Source organism: Salvelinus sp. IW2-2015, linkage group LG15 (genome assembly GCF_002910315.2).
Source record: "Salvelinus sp. IW2-2015 linkage group LG15, ASM291031v2, whole genome shotgun sequence".
NCBI classification, from domain to species: Eukaryota; Metazoa; Chordata; class Actinopteri; order Salmoniformes; family Salmonidae; genus Salvelinus; species Salvelinus sp. IW2-2015.
The window spans coordinates 58,773,381-58,797,333 of record NC_036855.1 but is presented as its reverse complement, the minus strand read 5'-3'; the positions used below and the strand labels follow the sequence as shown (position 1 = coordinate 58,797,333).

At 45.1% G+C, this 23,953-nt stretch overlaps 1 protein-coding gene across 1 annotated transcript; it reads right to left on the bottom strand.

Moving 5' to 3' along the window:
* Positions 1-6,614: 6,614 nt before the first annotated feature.
* LOC111973846 (synaptotagmin-4) lies at positions 6,615-12,757 on the bottom strand. The gene is made up of 5 exons (XM_024001268.3): positions 12,662-12,757; positions 9,927-10,951; positions 8,274-8,448; positions 7,791-7,957; positions 6,615-7,534 (listed from the first exon to the last, which is right to left on the bottom strand). The coding sequence occupies exons 1-5, from the start codon at positions 12,681-12,683 to the stop codon at positions 7,385-7,387; spliced, it is 1,539 nt and encodes a 512-aa protein (XP_023857036.1). The 5' UTR covers positions 12,684-12,757; the 3' UTR covers positions 6,615-7,384.
* Between the last annotated feature and the right edge of the window lie 11,196 nt (positions 12,758-23,953).

Here is a 23,953-nt window from a genome sequence, read left to right as displayed (position 1 = left end):
TGTGGCCAATGACCTTGAGCCTTCTTGGATGGGCACTTCGAATGTAACTCTATGGCAGCACCAAAGGGGCTTTTCAAGCTCTACCCTTAAATTTGGCAGTGACGTAGTGTCCCCATGAGTGACAGAACACTGAGCCAATCATGGCACAACTAGAGAACATTACCAACCCCTACGCTGTGTATTTTCCGCTGGCTGCCACACCACCACAGAAAGCGCTGAGCTAGGCTGAAACACCTGCATTTTGGAGCTGCCTTACTCAAGAAGCGCTCTGCCCCACCTGCCCTGAATGCCGGGTCACCACTGGCCTCGACACAGTCCTGTCTCGGAGCTCTACAGACAATTCCTTCGACCTCATGGCTTGGTTTTTGCTCTGACATGCTCTGTCAACTGTGGGACCTTATATAGACAGGTGTGTGGGACCGAGAGACTGAAAAACAGCTTCTATCTCAAGGCCATCAGACTGTTAAATAGACATCACTGCGCGGCTTCCACCCRGTTACGTAACCCTGAACCTTAGAGGCTGCTGCCCCATATACATAGACTTGAAATCACTGGCCACTTTAATAATGGAACAATAGTCACTTTAATAATGTTTACATATTTTTGCATCATCTCATATGTATATACTGTATTCTATTCTACTGTATTTTAGTCTATGCCACTCCAACATTGCTCATCCTAATATTTATATATTCATTAATTCCATTATTATACTTTTACTTTTAGGTTGTGTGTATTGTGTTTATTGTTATGAATTGTTAGATATTACTGCACTGTTGGAGCTAGAAACACAAGCATGTGTATGTGACAAATAAAATTTGATTTGATTTTGTTTTTTATGTGCCTTTCCAAATCATGTCCAATCAATTGAATTTACCACAGGTTGCCTGCCGTCCTGTACCTTTGCCCCATCTGGATTTCCGTCCTGTACCTTTGCTGTCTGTTTTAATGGGTGAACCTCTAGAGAGTGACAGGGAGTTAGCCTCCAGCAATAGTTGATCATGGCTTTACAAATAAGCAGAGATATCCAAAACCTTTTGCGGGTATGTGCATTCCATGCTACTTTCTCAAATCCTGTGAATCTCTCTAATTTTACCATAATCCTGAAACCTGTACTCCTGTTTAGATGTAGTGCAGGCAACAGTATGTTTCTACTGTGGAGGGTCAGCAAGGGTTCACACAGAGATAAGGGAATGAGAACAGATGATCAAACACCCATTAAGATACCTCGCCTGGGAAAGTGGCAGATTAGAGAAATCAAAAAAATGAAACGATGCCATTGTGGTATCACGTGAAGGGCTTTCATAGAAATCACAGATCAAACCTTATCTCACTGTTTACATTGGCATGTTTTAGTTCTACTAGATTAAACCCATATAGAATGTACATTTGTTCGAACTCTCAACTCCTACTCCATCATAGACCATTCAACAGTAGATATGTCCTGTCTGTCACATTCAATATAAGTGCTATATAAGTGATTGCTCAATAAATTGATATCCGGAACCATGATTTCAGTGGCACATACAGCAGTACATTTACATTTACATTTACATTTAAGTCATTTAGCAGACGCTCTTATCCAGAGTGACTTACAAATTGGTGCATTCACCTTATGATATCCAGTGGAACAACCACTTTACAATAGTGCATCTAACTCTTTTAGGGGGGGGGGGGTTAGAAGGATTACTTTATCCTATCCTAGGTATTCCTTAAAGAGGTGGGGTTTCAGGTGTCTCCGGAAGGTGGTGATTGACTCCGCGTGACCTGGCGTCGTGAGGGAGTTTGTTCCACCATTGGGGTGCCAGAGCGCGAACAGTTTTGACTGGGCTGAGCGGGAACTGTACTTCCTCAGAGGTAGGGAGGCGAACAGGCCAGAGGTGGATGAACGCAGTGCCCTTGTTTGGGTGTAGGGCCTGATCAGAGCCTGAAGGTACGGAGGTGCCGTTCCCCTCACAGCTCCGTAGGCAACACACATGGTCTTGTAAGGATGCGAGCTTCAACTGGAACCAGTGGAGAGAGCGGAGGAGGGGGTGACGTGAGAGAAACTTGGGAAAGTTGAACACCAGACGGGCTCGGGCGTTCTGGATGAGTTGTAGGGTTTTAATGGAGCGGCAGGGAGCCAGCCAACAGCGGATTGCAGTATCCAGACGGAGATGACAAGTGCCTGGATTAGGACCTGCGCGCTTCTGCGTGAGGCAGGGTCGTACTCTGCGAATGTTGTAGAGCATGAAACCTACAGAGAACGGGTCACCGCCTTGATGTTAGTTGAGAACGACAGGGTGTTGTCCAGGATCACGCCAAGGTTCTTAGCACTCTGGGAGGAGGACAACAATGGAGTTGTCAACCGTGATGGCGAGATACATGGAACGGGCAGTTCCTTCCCCGGGAGGAAGAGAAGCTCCGTCTTGCCGAGGTTCAGCTTGAGGTGGTGATCCGTCATCCACACTGATATGTCTGCCAGACATGCAGAGATGCGATTCACCACCTGGTTATCAGAGGGGGAAAGGAGAAGATTAATTGTGTGTCGTCTGCATAGCAATGATAGGAGAGACATGGTGAGGATATGACAGAGCCAAGTGACTTGGTGTATAGCGAGAATAGGAGAGGGCCTAGAACAGAGCCCTGGGGGACACCAGTGGTGAGAGCACGTGGTGCGGAGACAGATTCTCGCCACGCCACCTGGTAGGAGCGACCAGGGTCCTGTGCGTCCTGTTGCTGCTCCCCGCACTAGCCTGAAGGTGCGTGTCCTTAGCCCGGTACCTCCAGTTCCGGCACCAAGCAGTAGAAAGGGCAGCAGAGCTGTCCGAATCATTGTGTTGGTATGATGCAGGGAATTAAGTGAGAAGATTTCTTTCCAGCTGACTAATCCTCGGAGATACAAAAATATCCCACATGTATTTACACATTGTGATGGCTCTCTGAATAACCATCAATCATGACATAAGAGTATGTGTTGGATTATATCATTTTTGTAATTTAAACTCAATCTATGTGTAACCAGTGTGAAATGGCTAGCTAGTTAGCGATGCGCCCTAGTAGCATTTCAGTCGGTGACGTCACTCACTCTGAGACCTTGAAGTACTTGTTTCCCTTGCTCTGCAAACGTCATGGCTTTTGTGGAGCGATAGCTAACAATGCTTCGTGCGAGGCAGTTGTTGATGTGTTCAGAGGGTCCCTGGTTTGAGCCCAGGTTGGAGCAAGGAGAGAGACGGCAGCAACATTGCTACATGTGGATATTTATAACCATCAAAAGGCATGCCATCAGCACTGCATAAGAAACAATGGCGATGACTGAAGATTGGGTTCTACAAGTCTTTCCATATCAGGCATTTTACTCCACTAGTCAACTGTGGTATTTTTTCTTGTAATAATGTTAGGTGCATGTAATATTCTAGTGCATGGAACATATACTATCTATAAATATGACAGAACATATGGTATCTTTATCACGTCACTTTAATTCAGAGACACATGTCAACTGTGAGAGCTTTCTCTGTTAAAAAGCATAAATATGCAATTTTAGCAATACAAGACAGGCATTCCATTTATCAATGCTGATTAAAAGAAATGAAAGTCCCATGACATAATGTGTACACTATAAGTCCCTTAAAAGGCATGCCTACACAGTTACAGTAATCAATTGATGGCTGATTGATGTACGCAAATGGCTTTTCAGACTCCTGTCTTCATGAGTATAGCACATGATGATCACTTTATCACTTTTTCAATCACGCTAATGTCTGGCAAAGATCCCAATCATGCAAGTAGCACAGACCACAAGAACCACAAGAGCACAACACAAACAAAGCAAGTAGAGATCAATGCTGAGGACAAATACTGACACAGAACGTCACAGTAAACCAAGATTAGAAGTATTTTGGCTATGACTCAAGAAGTGTTTTGGCCATGACTTAAGAATCATTGACAGTAGAACAAATTCAGACAAAGGTCATTAAAGCTGGAATCCTTAGTTGCTAYACCCATCTTTGGACTTTGGAATTAATGATACTGTCACGTTCCTGACCTGTTTTCCTTGTTTTTGTATGTGTTTAGTTGGTCAGACAGTGAGTTGGGGTGGGCATTCTATGTTATGTGTTTCTATGTTGGGTTAAATGTGTTGCCTGATATGGTTCTCAATTAGAGGCAGGTGTTTGACGTTTCCTCTGAGAACCATATTAAGGTAGGCTGTTCTCACTGTTTGTTGGTGGGTGATTGTTCCTGTGTCTGTGTCTGTTGCACCACACGGGACTGTTTCGTTTGTTCGTTCGTTTGGCTAGTCTTACCTGTTAGTGCGTTCTTCGTGTCTATGTAAGTTCTCAAGTTCAGGTCTGTCTACGTCGTTTTGTTGTTTTGTAATTTTCCAAGTGTTTTTCGTGTTCGTCTTTTCTTTAATAAATATTCATCATGTCTTCACAACACGCTGCATTTTGGTCTGATCCCTACTCCTCCTCTTCAGACGAAGAGGAGGAGAGAAACCGTTACAGAATCACCCACCAACCAAGGACCAAGCGGCGTGGGAGAAAGCAACWGCGCACGAAGGAGGAATGGACATGGGAGGATGTTTTRGACGGCAAGGGTTGCTACACATGGGAGGAGATCCTGGCTGGAAAAGATCGCCTCCCATGGGAACAGCTGGAGGCAATTAGGAGAGCAGAGGCAACCGGAGAGAGGAACCGGCGTTATGAGGGTACGCGGCTAGCACGGAAGCCTGTGAGTCAAGCCCAAAAATTTATTGGGGGGGGGCTACAAGGGAGTGTGGCGAAGTCAGGTAGGAGACCTGCGCCAACTCCCCGAGCTTACCGTGGAGAGCGAGAGTACGGGCAGACACCGTGTTATGCGGTAAAGCGCGGTGTCTCCTGTACGTGTGCTTAGCCCGGTGCGGGTTATTCCACCTCCCCGCACTGGCAGGGCTAGATTGAGTATTGAGCCGGATGTCATGAAGCCGGCCCAACGCATCTGGCCACCAGTGCGTCTCCTCAGGAACGGCATACATGGCACCAGCCTTACGCATGGTGTTCCCCGGTTCGCCTACATAGCCCAGTGCGGGTTATTCCACCTCCCCGCAATGGTCGGGCTACGGGGGAGCATACAACCAGGTAAGGTTGGGCAGGTCAGTGCTCAAGGGAGCCGTACGCCTGCATGGTCCGGTATATCGGCGCCACCTCCCGCCCCAGCCCAGTACCACCAGTGCTTCACAGCACCAGGCTTCCTGCGTCTCAGAGCCCTGTTCCTCCTCCACGCCTAGCCCTATGGTGCGTGTCTCCTGCCAGTACCTCCAGTTCCGCACACGCCCAATGTCCGTGCGCCTCCAGAGTCCTGTGCGTCTGTTGCTGCTCCCCGCACTAGCCTGAAGGTGGCGTGTCCTAGCCGGTACCTCCAGTTCCGGCACCACGCACCAGGCCCTACAGTGCGCCTCAGCCGGCCAGAGTCTGCAAAACTGCCCAGCGGCGTCTGAACTGCCCGTCTGCCCAACGCCGTCTGAACTGCCCGTCTGCCCAACGCGTCTGAGCTGTCCGTCTGCCAAGCGTCGCCTGAACTGCCAGTCTGTACTGAGCCTTCAAGCCGCCCGTCTGTACTGAGCCTTCAAAGCCGCCCGTCTGTCAGGAGCCGCTAGAGCCTTCCGCCAGACGGAGCCCTAGAGCCTTCCGCCAGACAGGAGCAGCCAGAGCCTTCCGCCAGACAGGAGCAGCCAGAGCCTTCCGCCAGACAGGAGCAGCCAGAGCCTTCCGCCAGAAGAGCAGCAGAGCCTTCGCAGCAGCCAGAGCCTTCGCCAGCCATGAGTAGCCAGAGCTTCCGCAGCCATGAGCAGCCAGAGCTTCCCAGCCATGAGCAGCCAGAGCCTTCGCCAGCCATGAGCAGCCAGAGCCTTCGCCAGCCATGAGCCCAGAACTCCGCCAGCCATGAGCAGCCAGAGCTTCCGCCAGCCATGAGCGCCAGAGCCTTCCGCAGCCAGCATGAGCAGCCAGAGCCTTCCGCCAGCCAGCTGAGTAGCCAGAGCGCCAGCCAATGAGCAGCCAGAGCCGCCGCCAGCCATGAGCAGCCCCTCAGTCCGGTGCTGCCCCTCAGTCCGGTGCTGCCCCTTAATCCAGTGGGGTTCATTTGGAGGGTGGCCATTTGGAGGAGGCTACGGAAGCGGGGTTTGGACTATGGTGGGGTGGGGACCACGTCCGGAGCCGGAGCCGCCACCGTGGACAGATGCCACCCAGACCCTCCCCTAGACTTTAGGTGGTGCGCCCGGAGTTCGCACCTTGAGGGGGGGTTCTGTCACGTTCCTGACCTGTTTTCCTTGTTTTTGTATGTGTTTAGTTGGTCAGGGCGTGAGTTGGGGTGGGCATTCTATGTTATGTGTTTCTATGTTGGGTTAAATGTGTTGCCTGATATGGTTCTCAATTAGAGGCAGGTGTTTGACGTTTCCTCTGAGAACCATATTAAGGTAGGCTGTTCTCACTGTTTGTTGGTGGGTGATTGTTCCTGTGTCTGTGTCTGTTGCACCACACGGGACTGTTTCGTTTGTTCGTTTCGTTTGGCTAGTCTTACCTGTTAGTGCGTTCTTCGTGTCTATGTAAGTTCTCAAGTTCAGGTCTGTCTACGTCGTTTGTTGTAATTTTCCAAGTGTTTTTCGTGTTCGCTTTTTCTTAAATAAATATTTTCATTATGTCTGCATACAACGCTCCGTTTTGGTCCGATCCCTACTCCTTCTCCTCATCCGAGGAGGAGGAATTAGACAGCCGTTACAGATACAGTATACCCATCCATTGATTCTTGAAAAAWATAACTTGTAAATGCCTCATGAGCTTATTTAAACTGTCCTACTCCATCAGAACCCATAATACAAGCTTGTTTTACTCCAATGTTTGTAAACTATGTAAATGTAAAACAACACTGTACAGCCTCAAAACATGGTTAAAACTATAATTTTGATATCATCGATGTTCAGTCCTGCCTAYGAATTTGAGAGTGATTATCTTTCTCCAAGCTCATCCCCCAGCTTTTTAACAAAACACAGGTGGGGCAGCCGCTTTGCTGTAGTTTCAATTAAGGATTCCAGCTTTAAAGATGTGCGGGACTGACCGATTTTTCTCTATGATACAAACAGCACCAACATATAACACAAATCCATGCAACTGGTATCATACATCGGTAGTGGCAGTCCATCCTGTGGCCTGTATCTCACTGTTAGGGCAGTGTGGAACAGTAAGTATCAGGTACTACAGGTCTAAATGCAATGACATCACAATATGTTTACAGGTACCACCACCGATAGTCCATTTGCTGTCTGTCCTTTGTGCGTGTCCCATTAGTCTAGCAAGCCCTCTATCCCCTGTCCTCTCTCCAGCAACGTCCTGACAACCTGACACAGGTAGAGGTCAGCTATAAAGTCCTAAAAGACTTCTGGTGTGATGGGGTGCCAGTGTGCTGTCTCCACCTGTCCCTGACTGCACATGTCCCTCCAGTGTCCCTGTCCTGCCTCTGGGGCCTCGCAGCCAATCAACACACGGCCCAGCATGCTGCTCTTCGTGTAGAGCCGCCCCTGTTGGAGAGATAGATGTTTYRTTGGTTGYTCTYTGACCATATACAGTGAAGTGAGGTCTGAGACATTTCTTTTGTAGAAAAATAACATTCAGATAGTTGTAAGACGCAAATGCACAGAAGATACATTTGATGGAAGACTTGTAACATAATTGAGGATGTAATAAAAACTGTGGACAAACAAGTTATTACATTATCTGTTATTATGTTATCCATGGTTGCACTCTCCTAATTCTTCACCACTGAGTCATTCCTACCTGCATGATGATGAACTCCAGAGCAAGAGGCAGCTGAGTGATGTCACCAACAGGCAGGTCAAAGAGAAAGGGAGCGTTCCACACAGCGTTGTGTCCTCCCGCCCCTTTGGTCTCCTTTGTACTGATCACCTTCCCATCCTGACGGAGGTTGATGACTACATAGTGATCTGTAGGGACAAGAGAGCAATAATCAACTTGAGAGAGAGAGAGAGGAAATAACATGAGGCCCATCAGTATCTGTAATCTCATAGGGAGCTCAATCAGGGCAGCAGGGGCCTGGGAATATGACTGTGACTAAGGCTGAGACCGGATATGGGATTGTGAGGTCRAGGTCGAGGGCTTGACTGGGGTGGTTCTAAATAATGGCTCAGTGGCTTAAAGCATAGTGCTGGCAACACCAGAGTTGTGTATTGATTCCTGCATGTGTATCACTGTCAATGTCRACAGTTCTGTATGTTGCTGRGATGAAAGATAATATCATACCTGCTGCTCCTGGCATCCGGGAGAGTTTGGCCAGGTTCTCAGCCTTGCGGATCATCACCTTGATGCGGTGGGCCAGTGTCTGGTACTGCAGCAGAATGAAGAGCTGACCCAGGGCCCGTGGAGCAGCACAGAGCGAACTCTTCCTACGACCCAACGTCTCCTGGGAACTCATACTCTGGGAGGGGAGAGGCTGACTTAATAACAAGAGACGAGCACAGTGTGTTGTTGTTTTATTAAGCACATGTTCTTCTTTGTGTCCTGAGGTAACTAAAGTAGAAAACACAGGATAAAAAGAACGACATGTTGTTGCCACTAAATTATCATCCATAATGAATCTCATTAGTTGATTTTTTAGAGTCGACAGCAGCCTGGGCCCAGACCTAGTGAGCATGCAGCTGTGAGCCTGCCTGTGTTTGTGAGACCAGTGGAGTCTAATGGGAGATCACCCAACAAGGGAGATTCACTTCGCTTGCTCTGTCTCTCAGTCAGTAGTCATTATGTTATGCCCAAGAGACCCCACTCTGTGTCACTCAACTCAACACAGTATTTTCAACAACAACAAAAATTCCACAACCACACACTAGCATATTCATTCAATTCCAATGATTGTATTGACTGCCTCTGTCTGTATTTCTGTGACTCAGCCAGGACAAGGGCCACCGATGTCCCCTCAGACTAAAGCATGACATTGCTGAGTCAAATGCTGAGTAACCTGTAAGTGGGCTGACGAACCCATTGATTCCGGACGTCACAAACTAAAGTTTGTGAGGGTACATTACCTTGGTCCCTTGGTACTCTGCAACAGCTCCAAACCCTGTCACGTCAGTCCCTGGCCTCCCAAATGATGTCAACAATAGTGTTATAATGCTATAACGGATTACAGTAATATGGTGACTTAGATCTGATCTCATTGCACCACCACAGTACCATTAGAGATCACAACATCATCATACCACCTATCAGCTACCACCTATCTACTTCTATTCATTTTGTCATTGGGTGATAACTCATTGAGCTTCATACACGTGAAGTTTCCCACATTCACATGTGCAGTATGCATGACATCTCTCTGTGCCTTGTAGCTGAGATCAGAGGCGCCTGCATGCTGCCACTCAGCCTCACGGAGAGATCCACTGATAAGACATGGTGTCTACATAATGTCCATTCATACATCACCATGCCCGCTCAGCCCAGCACCTGAGGCCTAGCTCTGTCCCTCTCACCCACACCCTCGCCAGCTCAGGCTGTCAGTAATGCCTTCTGGCACAGCCGCCACAGCCGCCACAGAGGACACGGCACACTGCTCACTGCACTCCACGTTTGCTCTCCAGTCACAAAATACAATGTCACCATGTCCAACAACAGTGGAAAAACTGCTAACGGCCAATGGCCCAGACCTTATTCTGATTAGATTAGCCTGACACATTCCCTCATAGATAAAACATGATATGGGCTATTCATAGCCCCAGCGTGGGTAGTTTGGCTGTGCGTAAAGTTAACTGAAAAAAGAGGTCTAAGATGGTGGGGAAATGTTTTGAAAGTGATTGTGAGGCTATAGTGCYCATAGAAATAGAATGACTATATATCTATCTATGTTGTTCTATTTCTATGATAGTGCCCTAGGCTTGTAAAATGACAGGCATAATGTGTTACCTTTTTCAGCCTACTCCTGGTGGGGGTGAGCTCCCTGGTGTAGGTGACAGTTGTGTCGGGCTCCCAGTCCATCTCCCCACAAGGCATCTCCAGCTCCCCCAGCGCTGTCTCTCTCAGGCCTGAAAAGTCCCTGCTGAACACAGCCAGCCGGAGGGTGCAGGCGCGGAGCTCTTCCACGGAGCCCACCTGTAGCACAAAGCTCTGGCACTGTATCTCTGGGCTGAGGCTGGACCGTCGAGATGCCCCCTGCTGGGGTGAGGGGCAGAGCGGGGGCAGGCTGGCTCGTACGAACACCCCACTGCGCCGCCGTGCCGCCCCGGACAGGCCCATGATGTTGGTGGTCAGAGTGCCCCGTGCCGGGGAGAAGAGTAGGGAGAAGTGTAGTAGAGGAGCAGGCTTGGTGGGGATGGATAGGGAGCAGGAGCTGGAGCCATATTGTGGCTGGGACAGCTCCCCCTGAGGGCCAGGAGGGTGCATGGCACTGCCAGGGCTGGTCAGGCGGCTCTGTTCGCTGTACAGAAAATTGTCACCGCTCACGGAGCAGCGGCGTTCCAGCGCCCGACGGGTCTTGGAGACTAGGCCCAGTTTGGGGATGGAGGGCAGGGAGGCGCGGCCATGGCCTGAAGGCTTGTAGTGGGAGGAGGAGGACACAACCGGGGTGCTGAGGCGACGCATGGGGAAGCAGGACCTGGGGGAGGACCTCAGCTCGGAGGAGGATGACCGGGGGCGAGGTTCAAAGGGCAGGGTGGTGAGGTCATTCTCAGAGGGGGAGGAGCTGTTATTGGGGGAGGGGAGGTCCAGGACATCCCCGTCTAGCTCCTCATACTGCTGCTTGATGGGTAAGGTGCCAGAGGAGGGGGTCAGGGTCACGGTGACCCGTTCACACGTGGCTGAGGAAGGGGACAGTGCAGCCTCTTTGTCCTCTGGTGGATGATACTTCCCTCTCCGCCAACACAGTAGACAGCCCAGCACCAGGCAGAAGCAGAACACTCCCAGACCCACTGCCAGCAGAATCTGCAGGTGGACTGGACACAGGAGGGGTTACGTTTCAATTACATTAGTGACTAAAAAATGCAGAGAGTGAGAAAGAGAGTGAGAGCGCGAGAGAGGCCCCCATCAATTTGYTCCTATTCATTATGAATCATTGAACATAATTCTATTTAACTTATTTATTTGCCAATACAGCCCTTAACTTATTATGTTTCTACACCCATCATCCATTATGAGATTAAACAGGAAATGGCTTTGGGTCCTAATTCTAACTAATTGTTCTCTTTTGGAAATGGGAATTATGGGCTTTGATTTAAACCAGAGCAGCAGACTGATCTGAATGCGGTGGAGTCACATTTCCTGCTTTCAACGAGGCTTAGTACATGTGTAGGAGGCGATATCAGCTCTCCTCTCATCTCACTTGACTACAGATTTGTAAGCAATGTAATTGGGACACCGAGGGATGGTACCCTATTACCTCTTTAGTGCACTACTTTTGATCAGGGCYCTACTCAAAATCAATGCACTATAAAGAGAATAGGGTGCCATTTCAGACACCGAAAAGTAACTTGTCCTGTAACGTAAACACTTTGTGACAGACAGTCTCCGACTATGACTCATCCTTCAGGCCCAATCTGTTTGATTGAGAATGAGAAGCTCTGAAAAAAGTGTCCTTTTCAAGGAGAATGTGAACTAGAGATCACCCTGATCATGACTCACCAGGGCATCTGGCCATTCAGAGACATTCAGAGACATTATCATGGCCAGACGGTGGATGGAAAAGGTGAAGGCTCTCTACTGTGGACAGTGAGCGATGATCCTTATCAGGAAAAAGATTATTGTTTGGTGTAATTTATTGCCTGGGTCCATTTTTGTCATTGCTGAAACCCAGTCAGTGATAAGATAGCTACTAGCCAAATATAACAATTGTTATGCAGTCTCTGTTACCACAAATTAAATACAGTATGCTTCAAGCTGGTGTTATTWGACATTACAGGGTCAGGGATGATGTTGTTTAGTCAGTAGACATACATCTTTAAAGTGAAGGCAATTACTTTTATAAAGAACTGATCCAGCTAATTCCTATGCTAAATATGACTACAAGGAAATCTGTTGGTCTCTATGAATTCTAAAACAGAGACTAACAGATTTCCTGTGTCTCTTTGCATTACATGGGCTGCTTAACCGCTACATATCAAAAAGAGACAGAAAAAGCCMAAATAAAATCAATACTATTTAATACATTMTTTTATATAGCAACATGTATGCATTTATAACCAGATGTATATAAACTACACTAGATCATTTCCACTAGTCATTTTTAGCTTACACAATCGAACTGATTTTAAATGGTTTTGTTAAACCATGATTTAAAATGGTTTTGTTAATTCTTAAATTAAAAGGTGTACCACATCGTTACTGTATTAGACGTTATCTTCATGCTGTTGGTATTTCCTGCTGTTTGTAACCTGTTGGTCCTCGATGTCTTCATCAAATACTATTTACATTGCCACGTAAAAATGTGTACCCATTAATATGCAAACTATGCACCACCTTAACAGAATTTTAATTTAAAATAACAAATTAAGATCTAGTTTTCATAAAGTATTAAGCTTGTCATTTTTTCAACCTTGAGATGAAGACAAGCAAATTCACAATAGGACATAGCTCGTATCAACTTAACTTGAATTTCAAAGTGCAACAGAACTGACCAAAATTATGATAATTATTATGACGTTTCTTACCTCCAAGAGCATATTGCGTCATTTTTCAGATTTTATTTTTATATTCCACCGTATCAATGTGAACGCGGTTTGTGAGTGAGATCCATTCCTGCTTTATCCTGCACGCGCCCTGGGAATTTCCTTAGCACAGCGGGTCTCTGCATTGACGTGACAGACCGGTCCTTTAAGCCAATCAGAGGGGTCGGTGACTRAACTTTTATTCCTATTCTATACGTGGGAGTCCGTGGGAGAATATGCTGAACTAAAAAGTTAACCATTGCTGCTAATTATCATCGTATTTCTTATTGACAATATGACCTAATAAAAAAGTAGCTTGATACAAATGAAGTCAGATAAAGTTATTAATTAAGCAACATCTAACATTTTAAGACATCAATTCAATAATTATGAAATAGTGTAACCGAATAAGAGAATACACACACATACAAACACTCTGTGTATGACTCACAGTGAAAGACCAAAGGCTGCACCAAGAAACCTGTCTTTCCTCAGATCTCACTTATCGTTGATTAAATGGTACAGGCATTTTGCCCACATGGTACCCATTACTTAGAAATTGGCACCTCCCATTATCTGCAACTACCTCTCCCTTTCTCTGTCCTGTGTCAACCCACTCCCCATTTCCCTCTTAGATTTGACATGGACGCACACACACACACACACACACACACACACACGCACGCACGCACGCACGCACGCACGCACGCACGCACGCACGCACGCACGCACGCACACACACAGTATGATCCCTTTTCTAATGTATCTCCCCTTGTATAGGGAAAGACAGTGAGGAATATCTATTAAGTATGCAGGCTCTTCGCTTTGGGCAGAAAATGCATCCTACTCCTCTTTGTGAAGAAGCTTCCCTGCCTCTTTGAGATGTGGATGAGTAATCATTGTAACTGTCTGTTTGTGTGTGCATGCTTGCGTGTGCTGTCAGTCCCTCTCAGATCTCTTTATTTCTCCATATAAGACACAGACAATCCAATTAGTTATCACGTACAGTTGAAGTTGGAAGAATACATACACATAGGTTGGAGTCATTAAAACTTGTTTTTCAACCACTCCACAAATTTCTTGTTAACAAACTATAGTTTTGGCAAGTTGTTTAGAACATCTACTTTGTGCATGACACACGCAAATTTTCCTACAATTGTTTACAGACAGATTATTTCACTTATAATTCACTGTATCACAATTCCAGTGGGTCAGAAGTTTACATACAGTAAGTTGACTGTGCCTTTAAACAGCTTGGAAAATTCCAGAAAATTATGTCATGGCTTTCGAAGCTTCTGATAAGCTAATTGACATCATTTGAGTCAATTGGAGGTGTACCTGTGGATCTATTTCAAGGCCTACCTTCAAACTCAGTGCCTCTTTGCTTGACATCATGGGAAAATCAAAAGAAATCAGCCAAGACCTCAGAAAACATATTGTAGACCTCCACAAGTCTGGTTCATCCTTGGGAGCAATTTCCTGAAGGTCTGAAGGTACCACATTCATCTGTACAAACAATAGTACGCAAGTATAAACACCATGGGACCACGCAGCCGTCATACCGCTCAGGAAGGAGACGCATTCTGTCTCCTAGAGATGAATGTGCTTTGGTGCGAAAAGTGCAAATCAATCCCAGAACAACAGCAAAGGACCTTGTGAAGATGCTGGAGGAAACGGGTACAAAAGTATCTATATCCAAAGTAAAACGAGTCCTATATCAACATAACCTGAAAGGCCGCTCAGCAAGGAAGAAGCCACTGCTCCAAAACCGCCATACAAAAGCCAGACTACGGTTTGCAAATGTCCTCTGGTCTGATGAAACAAAAATAGAACTGTTTGGCCATAATGACCATCGTTATGTTTGGAGGAAAAAGGGGGAGGCTTGCAGCATCATGTTGTGAGKGTGCTTTGCTGCAGGAGGGACTGGTGCACTTCACAAAATAGATGGCATCATGAGGGAGGGAAAATTATGTGGATATATTGAAGCAACATCTCAAGACATCAGTCAGGAAGTTAAAGCTTGGTCGCAAATGGGTCTTCCAAATGGACAATGACCCCAAGCATACTTCCAAAATTGTGGCAAAATGGCTTAAGGACAACGAAGTCAAGGTATTGGAGTGGCCATCACAAAGCCCTGACCTCAATCCTATAGACAATTTGTGGGCAGAACTGAAAAAGCGTGTGCGAGCAAGGAGGCCTATAAACCTGACTCGGTTACACCAGCTCTGTCAAGAGCAATGGGCCAAAATTCACCCAACTTATTGTGGGAAGCTTGTGGAAGGCTACCCGAAACGTTTGACCCAAGTTAAACTATTTAAAGGCAATGCTACCAAATACTAATTGAGTGTATGTAAACTTCTGACCCACTGGGAATGTGATGAAAGAAATAAAAGCTGAAATAATCATTCTTTCTACTTTTATTCAGACATTTCACATTCTTAAAATAAAGTGGTGATCCTAACTGACCTAAGGCAGGGAATAAGCTAAGGTGTATGTAAACTTCCGACTTCAACTGTATTTACATAAAGACACTCCATCATGTCATCTTCATATGCCATCACCACTGTCCAGCCTTCTAGACTGCAGTTGCCCAAGCAACTAGTGTACGGTTATTTTAATTTCATAAGAAGATGCCTTCCAACTACATCCACGTTCATGCTCTGTAAACCTTTATGAGGATAAATGGGTCAATATTTCCTTATCTCTAATGATCTCAGTGGAAAGAWTGCACAAGCTTGCCTGCTGATGGCAGCACACATCATATAGTTTAGAGTTAGAGTTCGATTGTCTATGAAGCATGTGTGTTGTGCTATGGATTTAATCCCTTGAATATGATCACGGCCGTATAGTAAAAACATTMAATCAGTATAGATCAACAGAACAGCAMTGCCTTGCCTAAAGTATTCTGTGAACATTTTGAAAAGTGTTTGCGTGGGAGCTAGATAATCTGTTCAGTGAGTACAGATGAATAGGCAGGCATAAATCTAATTATAACCATTTTAGCTCAGTTTAACAGTGTGAGTAAAATGTTTGTTCTTATTGCGTAATCAGCAGAGCTACCAGGCAAGCAGTCACTGTTGTGTGAAAGGTACATCATGCACATTAGAGCAATATCAACAATATTTCAGGTGTTATAAATATCCAGGAACCTAGTTAACACTCATACTACAAACTGGGGTCATTTCGATCCCAAATGCATATTTTTGATCATAGCCCAAATTCTTCAAAGTTTTCATGAGTTTGTCAATCAACTTGTTATTAATACATCTAAATCATTGTTTAGTGTTTCTGAATCAAAATATGCACCCCTCAAAAAATAAAATCCTTTGGGGTCATTTTGACACCAGCCAAAAACACAGAATTCTGCTTAATTGAATAGCTTAATTTATTTGAATCTACAGTTAACTGACAAAATAAAGGAAACACTGATATAACGTTTCTTAATATGGCATTGGGCCACCATGAGCCACCAGAACAGCTTCAATGCGCCTTGGCATAGATTCTAGATTCCGGAACTCTATTGGAGTTATTCGACACGATTCTTCCACCAGCAATTCCATMATTTTGAGTTTTGCTGATGATGGTGGAAGAAGTTGTTCCAGCCTAGCTCAGTGCTTTCTGTGGTGGTGGGGCAGCCAGCGGAAAATACRGAGCGTAGGGGTTGGTAATGGTCTCTAGTTGCGCTGTGATTGGCCCAGTGTTCTGTCATTGATTGGGACATTACGTCACCCCAAATTCTATGGGGAGAGCTCGAAAATAAAAGCCCCTTGGGTGCTGCCATAGAGTTACATTAGAAGTGCCCATCCAAGAAGGCTCAAGGTCATTGGCCACAGATAAAATGACGTCAAATCACGTTATATCTACCATAGATTTGATTGGACTGATCATGTCAACATCATAGTTTCAAAATCTTAGCTATCAAGCTAGTAGTCATCATCATGAATCAAGTCAACAATCTACTGACAAATCCTTTTTAATTCTTGTCATATAAAGAGAAATTATGAAGAGAAATTATAGATAAAACGTATAGGTGCTCATCGCCATTGAACATAAACATTACACAGGTTGGAAATCACAAATTCATCAATGAGTGGTTTGGAAGGAATCAGTGGGTAACTACAAGCATTGCAAAGCAATCCCTAACCTGCTATTCAGTGGAGTGGGTGTGTGGTCCAAGTTTGGGTTTAAGGGTCTCTTTTTCAAGCTTTAAAGGATAAACATTCAACATTGGCCATGCTGTCAATCCTGCATGACTTCTATCGGGTTCAAGACAACTGGAAACTCGGAACTGGGAAATCTCAGACCAGTGAGTTCAAGACAACTGGGAACTCAGGAAAAAACGAGCTCCGACTGGGAAAATACGTTTTGAACGGTCATCCAACTCGGAATTCCAAGTCGGGAAATCGGGCCTCTTCCTAGAGCTCCGACCTGAAGATCACTGACCTCATGATTCAACTTTATTTTTTTTCAGAGTTCCCAGTTGTCTTGAAAGCACCATAAATCCAGAGAATGCTAGACTTTGATGACGAAGTTTGATGACARAATTTGCCCACAAAGGACCGCCGCACCACCTTCCTGTTCAAGTGAGCACAGCACAAGGTGAGACCAAAAATGTATTGTATGCTGCTGCATAAATTATGTAATATGCCAGGTAGATATGTATACTGTAGCTAAGAAACTAATACTAAGTGTTTGTTGTGTAGTAAGCTGTTAGTAGCCCATGTGCCTCACACTAATAACTTGGTCTATTTTCACGTCTTGCTTTCGCATACTGTTCTGATTTGGTGGTGCACATGTAGCCTATAACCTGATTCAGAGAAATGTCATTATCGAATATTGTAAGAGCTTTCATTGCCTGCTTATATTCCTCCTTTATTTATCCCTACAGTTCTGACTTGATGTACAGGGAAAATACTGTAAGAACGGCCCATGTTCTGAATTCTGTCGCTGTACATTTCAAAAGTGCTGAACAAATGGTTATATTGACTACATCCGTCCCAGCTCGCTCATTAATGTCTTAGTTGAAATTACGGATTGCCTCTTATCCGCTCGTCGTCCCCTTATGCCACAGTATGTACATCTCAATTGTCAGTAGAAACAAAAATGAATATGAACTTATTTTCTTTGCATTATTCGAGGTCTGACAACACTGCATTTTTTTTTTTGACCAGTTGTCAATTTCTGCAAATAAATGCTCTTTGGGAGAAATGTTGTCAGTAGTTTATAGAATAAAATAAAAATGTTCATTTAACTCAAACACAYACCTATAAATAGTAAAACCAGAGAAACTGGTAATTTTGTAGTGGTCTCTTAATTTTTTCCAGAGCTGTATATACAGTACGAATAGTGACATAACAAATAAATACACAGTGAACAACAAACAACAATAACGCGTAAAAATAACATGGCTATATACAGGGAGCACCGGCACCGAATTGATGTGCAGGGGCACGAGGCAACTGAGATAGCTGTGTACATATAGGATGTACAACAGGATAGATAATAGACTGAACTGGTAGCAGCATTGTGTGTGTGTGTGTGTGTGTGTGTGTGTGTGTGTGTGTGTGTGTGTGTGTGTGTGTGTGTGTGTGTGTGTGTGTGTGTGTGTGTGTGTGTGTGTGTGTGTGTGTGTGTGTGTGTGTGTGTGTGTGTGTGTTGGGTGTCAGTTGTATAGTACGTGGTGTGTGTGTGTGTTGGGTGTCAGTGTAAGTACGTGTGTGTGTGTGTGTGTGTTGGGGTGTCAGTGTAAGTACGTGTGTGTGTTGTGTGTTGGGTGTCAGTGTAAGTGACGTGTGTGTGTGTGTGTGTGTGTGTGTGTGTGTGGGGTGTCAGTGTAAGTACGTGTGTGTGTGTGTGTGTGTGTGTTGGGTGTCAGTGTAAGTACGTGTGTGTGTGCGTGTGTGTGTGTGTGTGTGTGTGTGTGTGTGTTGGGGTGTCAGTGTAAGTACGTGTGTGTTGGGTGTTATGTTGTAAGTTAAGTGACGTGTGTGTGTGTGGTGTGTGTTGGGGTGTCAGTGTAAGTTACGTGTGTGTTGGGTGTCAGTTGTAAGTACGTGTGTGTGTTGTGTGTGTGTGTTGTGGTGTCAGTGGTAGTGTACGTTGTGGTGTGTTGGTTGTGTGTGTTGGGGTGTCAGTGTAAGTACTGTGTGTGTGTGTGTTGGGGTGTCAGTGTAAGTACGTGTGTGTGTGTGTGTGTGTTTGGGAGTGTCAGTGTAAGTACTGTATGTGTGTGTGTGTGTGTGTTGGGGTGTCAGTGTAAGTACTGTATGTGTGAGTGTGTGTAGAGTCCAGTGGGTGTGCATAGAGTCAGTGCAAGAGAGTATGTTCAAAAAAGGGTCAATGCAGGTAGTCCGGGTAGCTTGTTTAGCAGTCTTTTGGCTTGATGGTAGAGGCTGTTCAGGGTCTTGTTGGTTCCAAACTTTGTGCACTGGTACCGCTTGCTCTGCAGTAGCAGAGAGAACAGTCTATGGCTTGGGTGGCTGGAGTCTTTGACATTTTTTTGGGCCTTCCTCTCACACCGCCTGGTATAGAGGTCCTGGATGGCAGAGGGCTCGGCCCCAGTGATGCACTAGGCCGTTCTCACCACCCTCTGTAGCGCCTTGTGGTTGGGTGCCTTGCAGTTGCCATACCAAGCGGTGATGCAGCCAGTCAAGATGCTCTCAATGGTGCAGCTGTATAACTTTTTGAGGTTCTGAGGGCCCATGCCAAATCTTTTCAGCCTCATGAGGGGGAAGAGGTGCTGTCGTGCCCTCTTCACAACTGTTTGGGTGTGTGTGGACCATGTTAATTCCTTAGTGATGTGGACAGGGAGGAACTTGAAGCTTTCGACCCACTCCACTACAGCTCCATCGATGTGGACACTGTGAGGGAAATGTTCTGCGAGAGTGAGAGAAAAGAGCGAGATCAGGTGTGTGTGTATGTATAAGTCCGTATGTGTAAGCAAGCATGCAATTGAGTACGTGTGTGTTCATATCCACTTCATAATGTTCAGATATTTTTACAGTTCCCATAACTTCTTTTTTTTCATAACCTGAAGTCCCTGTAAAATGTTGGACAGCCACGGTGTTATGGAGCTGTCTCCGAATAGCTGTCCATCTATAAAATGTTTGTCCTCAATGATAAATGCACGCCAACCATCCTTCATTTGTTTTCTTTGTACCGGATACAGTCTCTTATGACGTTCGTTTATCTCCCTTGGAAATTGGACATTGAGACCGAATTTGGTCCCTTTAAGCTCCCTTCACCTGCTTTTGATCAGCTCCTTTTGTTGGTACTGTTCAAATATTGCGGTGATCGGTCGGGGACCCTTGGTCTTGTCGCTCCGAGCTCCAAGTCTGTGTACTTGGTGGAAAGCATTCTTGTTTACAGTCTCTATAGGAAGTTTCAAGGCGGATTGCATGAATTCTCTGATCGCGCCCTCTGGATTATTGGATTCGTCCTCAGGAATCCCAGAAAAATAAATATTTTCACGCATGCTACGACTTTGTATGTCTAGTAGCGACTCCTTCATCACCCTGTTTTCCCTGAGTAGACAATCCATGTTGGATTCGTGGATTTTTACCTTGGCTGTGAGTGTCTTGTTTTCTCTTTGGAGCTCCAAACTCCCCCTCAGCCCTGCTACCTCGTCACACAACTTTTCCAGTGTTGCATGGATTCCAGCTAGAGCACTAGCCTCTACCTCAATGGTAAGTAAATCGTCCATGTCTGTAGATGAATCTGTTTTTCTTTTTTTTGTCGGGTTAAAGTTATTTTGTGAGGTGGTCAGATCTTTCTATGATGGAGTATGTTGTTCCTCCATAGCGTAAAGCAGTTGGACTCGTCGATTTCCCTCAGAATCTCCTTAGTATCCAGATTTGCTCTTTACTGCAAACAGTTGTTTTACAAAAAGATAACAATGAGTCTTTCCCACGACGACGACAGGTGTCTGTAGTACAGCCAGCTAGCACTCGCAGAATCCATGCAAAAAAAGGAACACAAACTTGCAGTCCCAGCCGTAAAGGCTAACCGCGTCGTGGAATCCTTAACAACAAAACTTTAGTTCGGATTAAAATTGAATTAATGAAAATGTTTTATATAAACAACAAACCGAGTGTAGACAGTACAATGTCCTGTTGCGCGTTCTGATGATGTCAGAATTAGCAAAGTAACAAAGATAATTAAGATGTCTTATCCGCAGAATATGCTTATATGATTTAACTGTTGAACTCTTGTCATTAGAATGTCTCCTTTCGGACTCTGGGGTTGGCAGCTGCACTTCCTCCCTCATATGGGCCTCAGTCACCTGGGGTCCAGAGACGGGAGAAGTCAGGCTTGTCTATCACATATCCCTGTTGCTATGCAGAATATCAGCAAGGAGTATGGCAAAGGAGGTCAGAAGGAAGCATTTTTTCCATATGTGAACTATGTGTCTTTATTGCAAACCATGTGAAGGGATAGCATGAGTAATGGGGAACGAATCACTTGTCTCCACAGTGTCTGTGCATCAGTCACCTCCTCCTAGGTGGAGATTGTTCTCACCCCTAGTTCAAGGTATAAACTAAGTAACAACAAATGTTCTAAGTTCTTAGTACTGAACAAAACAACAAGTTCTTTGTATTTGGGGCCTAATGATATCATGTCACCGTGTGGGACTGTGGGTCAAATAACCTTGTCGGAGTGGGTGCCCTGATTCTAGTTTGTGAGCTAGGTCTCCCACTCAGAAGTATGAGATGGGGAGGGGGCGCGGGTAGGTTGACCTCAGGTCTCCCCACTGGGAGACCTCTATCAAATAGCGCACCTCTAACTTTGTACAGTACTAATGAATTTAGTTTGTGTGTTTCTTGTTTGAAGTGCAATAGTGTAATTGTTACGAAGGACGGGAACAGGTGAACCCAAGAGCAGACTCAGACAAGGAGACTGGGATGAGGTAACCAAGGTATTTATTGAAATTTATTTATTCCCTTTGTAATCTGTGAAGGTTTGCAAGCCCTGCCACATCTGAGCGTCAGAGCCGGCGTAGTAGGATTCAATCTTAGTCCTGTATTGACACTTTGCCTGCTTGATGGCTCGCCGGAGGTCATAGCGCAATTTCTTATAAGCATCCCGATTAGTGTTCCGATCCTTGAAAGCGGCAGCTCTAACCTTTAGGTCAGTGAGGATGTTGCCTGTAATCCATGGCTTCTGGTTGGAGTATCTACATACGGTCACTGTGGGGACGACATCGTTGATGCACTTATTAATTTAGCCGGTGACTGATGTGGTAAACTCCTCAACGTTATCGGACGAATCCCGGAACATTCCAATCTGTGCTAGCGAAAAAGTCCTGTAGCTTAGCATCCACTTCATTGGACAACTTCCATATTGAGCTGTTTGAGTTTTTGCCTGTAAGCAGGAAGCAGGAGGATAGACGCATGGTCTGATTTGCCAAATGGAGGATGAGGGAGGGGMTTGTATGCGTTTCTGTGTGTGGAATAAAGGTGATCTAGAGTTTTGTCACCTCTAGTTGCACTGGTGACATGCTGATAAAAAATGTGGTATGACGGATTTCATTTTCCTTGCATTAAAATCACCAGCCACGACAAACGCTGCCTCTGAATGTGCATTTTTTTGTTTGCTTATGGCCCAATAAAACTTTCACTGCAGTCTTAGTGCCAGCATCGGTTTGTGATGGTAAATAGACAGCTACAAAAAAATATAATATTGCTTGCAGCTTATCATGAGGAATTCTAACTCAGGTGAACAAAAAACTTGAGACTTCCTTAACATTAGAGATTGCGACACACCCCTCCTCCCTTCTTCTGACCCGAGTCTGCCGTCCGGTCTTGGCGATGCTTAGAAAAACCAGCGATATGTATATCCATGTCCTCGTTCAGTCATGACTCTGAGAAACATAGGATATTACAGTTTTTCAGGTCCGGTTGATAGGATAGTATCGGCCTTGCTTGCCTCTCCTTCGCCTTCACTTCCTCTTTTGAGACCTGGGGATTAGGGCCTGGTCCGGAGTAAGCAGAAGGTCCAGAGTTGCCGACTCATTGAGATAGACATTTTAATCCAAATCGAGGTTAGTGATTGCTGTTCTGATGCCCAGAAGTTGTTTTCAATTATAGGAAATGATGGCGGAGATATTATGTATAAAAAAGTTAAGATCAGCGTAAACACCCCCCCCCCACAAAATAGCAGAATTGGCCAGGAGCCTGTAAGACGGCTGCTATCCACTGCAGCGCCATCTTAAATTTGGAGGAGCTGCAGGACAAGAATGTCACGTTGCCAGCCACAATGATAGGTAAGGTAAGGATTTAATGTCAATTGGAAAATGTATGTACATATTATCTAAATTGTAAATCTCATCGTGCTCATTCCTTAAATGTGTGTAAATGAGGATAGCCTCTTTGTCTGCAAGAACCTTGATTTACAGATCTGCTATCTTAATTTGACCAGTTTCTCATAGCAGGAAAATAATCCTGCAGCAACAGGAAATGTGAATTATTATGTGGATTATAATTTTTCAGTGACATTTTTGTCGGGGTTGTTAGCAGTTGATGTTACTCTTCAATAACACAGACCCCAAAGCAAATCAGGGGGAGGAAAATAGGTTTATTCAAAGCGGTCAAATCATGCTTGGAAGTAGATGGTAGATGTTCATGCTCCCCTGTCCTCCGTGATTCTCTCTTGTGGTTCTCTCCACATTACAAAGGAAACAGGATATAATTTATAACCCCCACCCTAGCCTGTGGCTGAAGTCATTGCAGTACAACTGGGCCAATGGCCAAATAACAGGTATCCTGCCCCTGACTCAGACCAATGAAAACATAGCATACGTAGCTATGAGTTCAGGACTGACATTCCTAACAGATTCTAAACAGATTTTGAACAGAAAACCAACTATTTCCATTGATAGTTCCCTATTACAGAAAAAACAATATTTCCATTGATCGTTATTACTCTATTGACTTCTCGTCCTCTGCGTTGTGTATTTACCTTCAACATATTCTTACAAGGTTGATACATTTTCAGTTAAGGTAAATTAATTCTGACATTTTTAAGTGAAATTACAAACTTTATAAGCCTTTTTCAACCAAGTTTGCGTTTTCTGTTGTGCCAATTAAGATAATACATCAGTACATGGGATCAGTGTCTATATGAATGAGCATTACAGTAATCTACTATTATAACAATATAAATTATCAACAGTGAACCATCAGATGGGAGAGGGAGTCAGTACCTTCCAGGTTCTTGGTGAACAGGACCTGTATGAGCAGCCAGATGAAGAGGAGGACCACAACACCCTCGATCATCCCCTTGCAGCAGAAGAAGAGT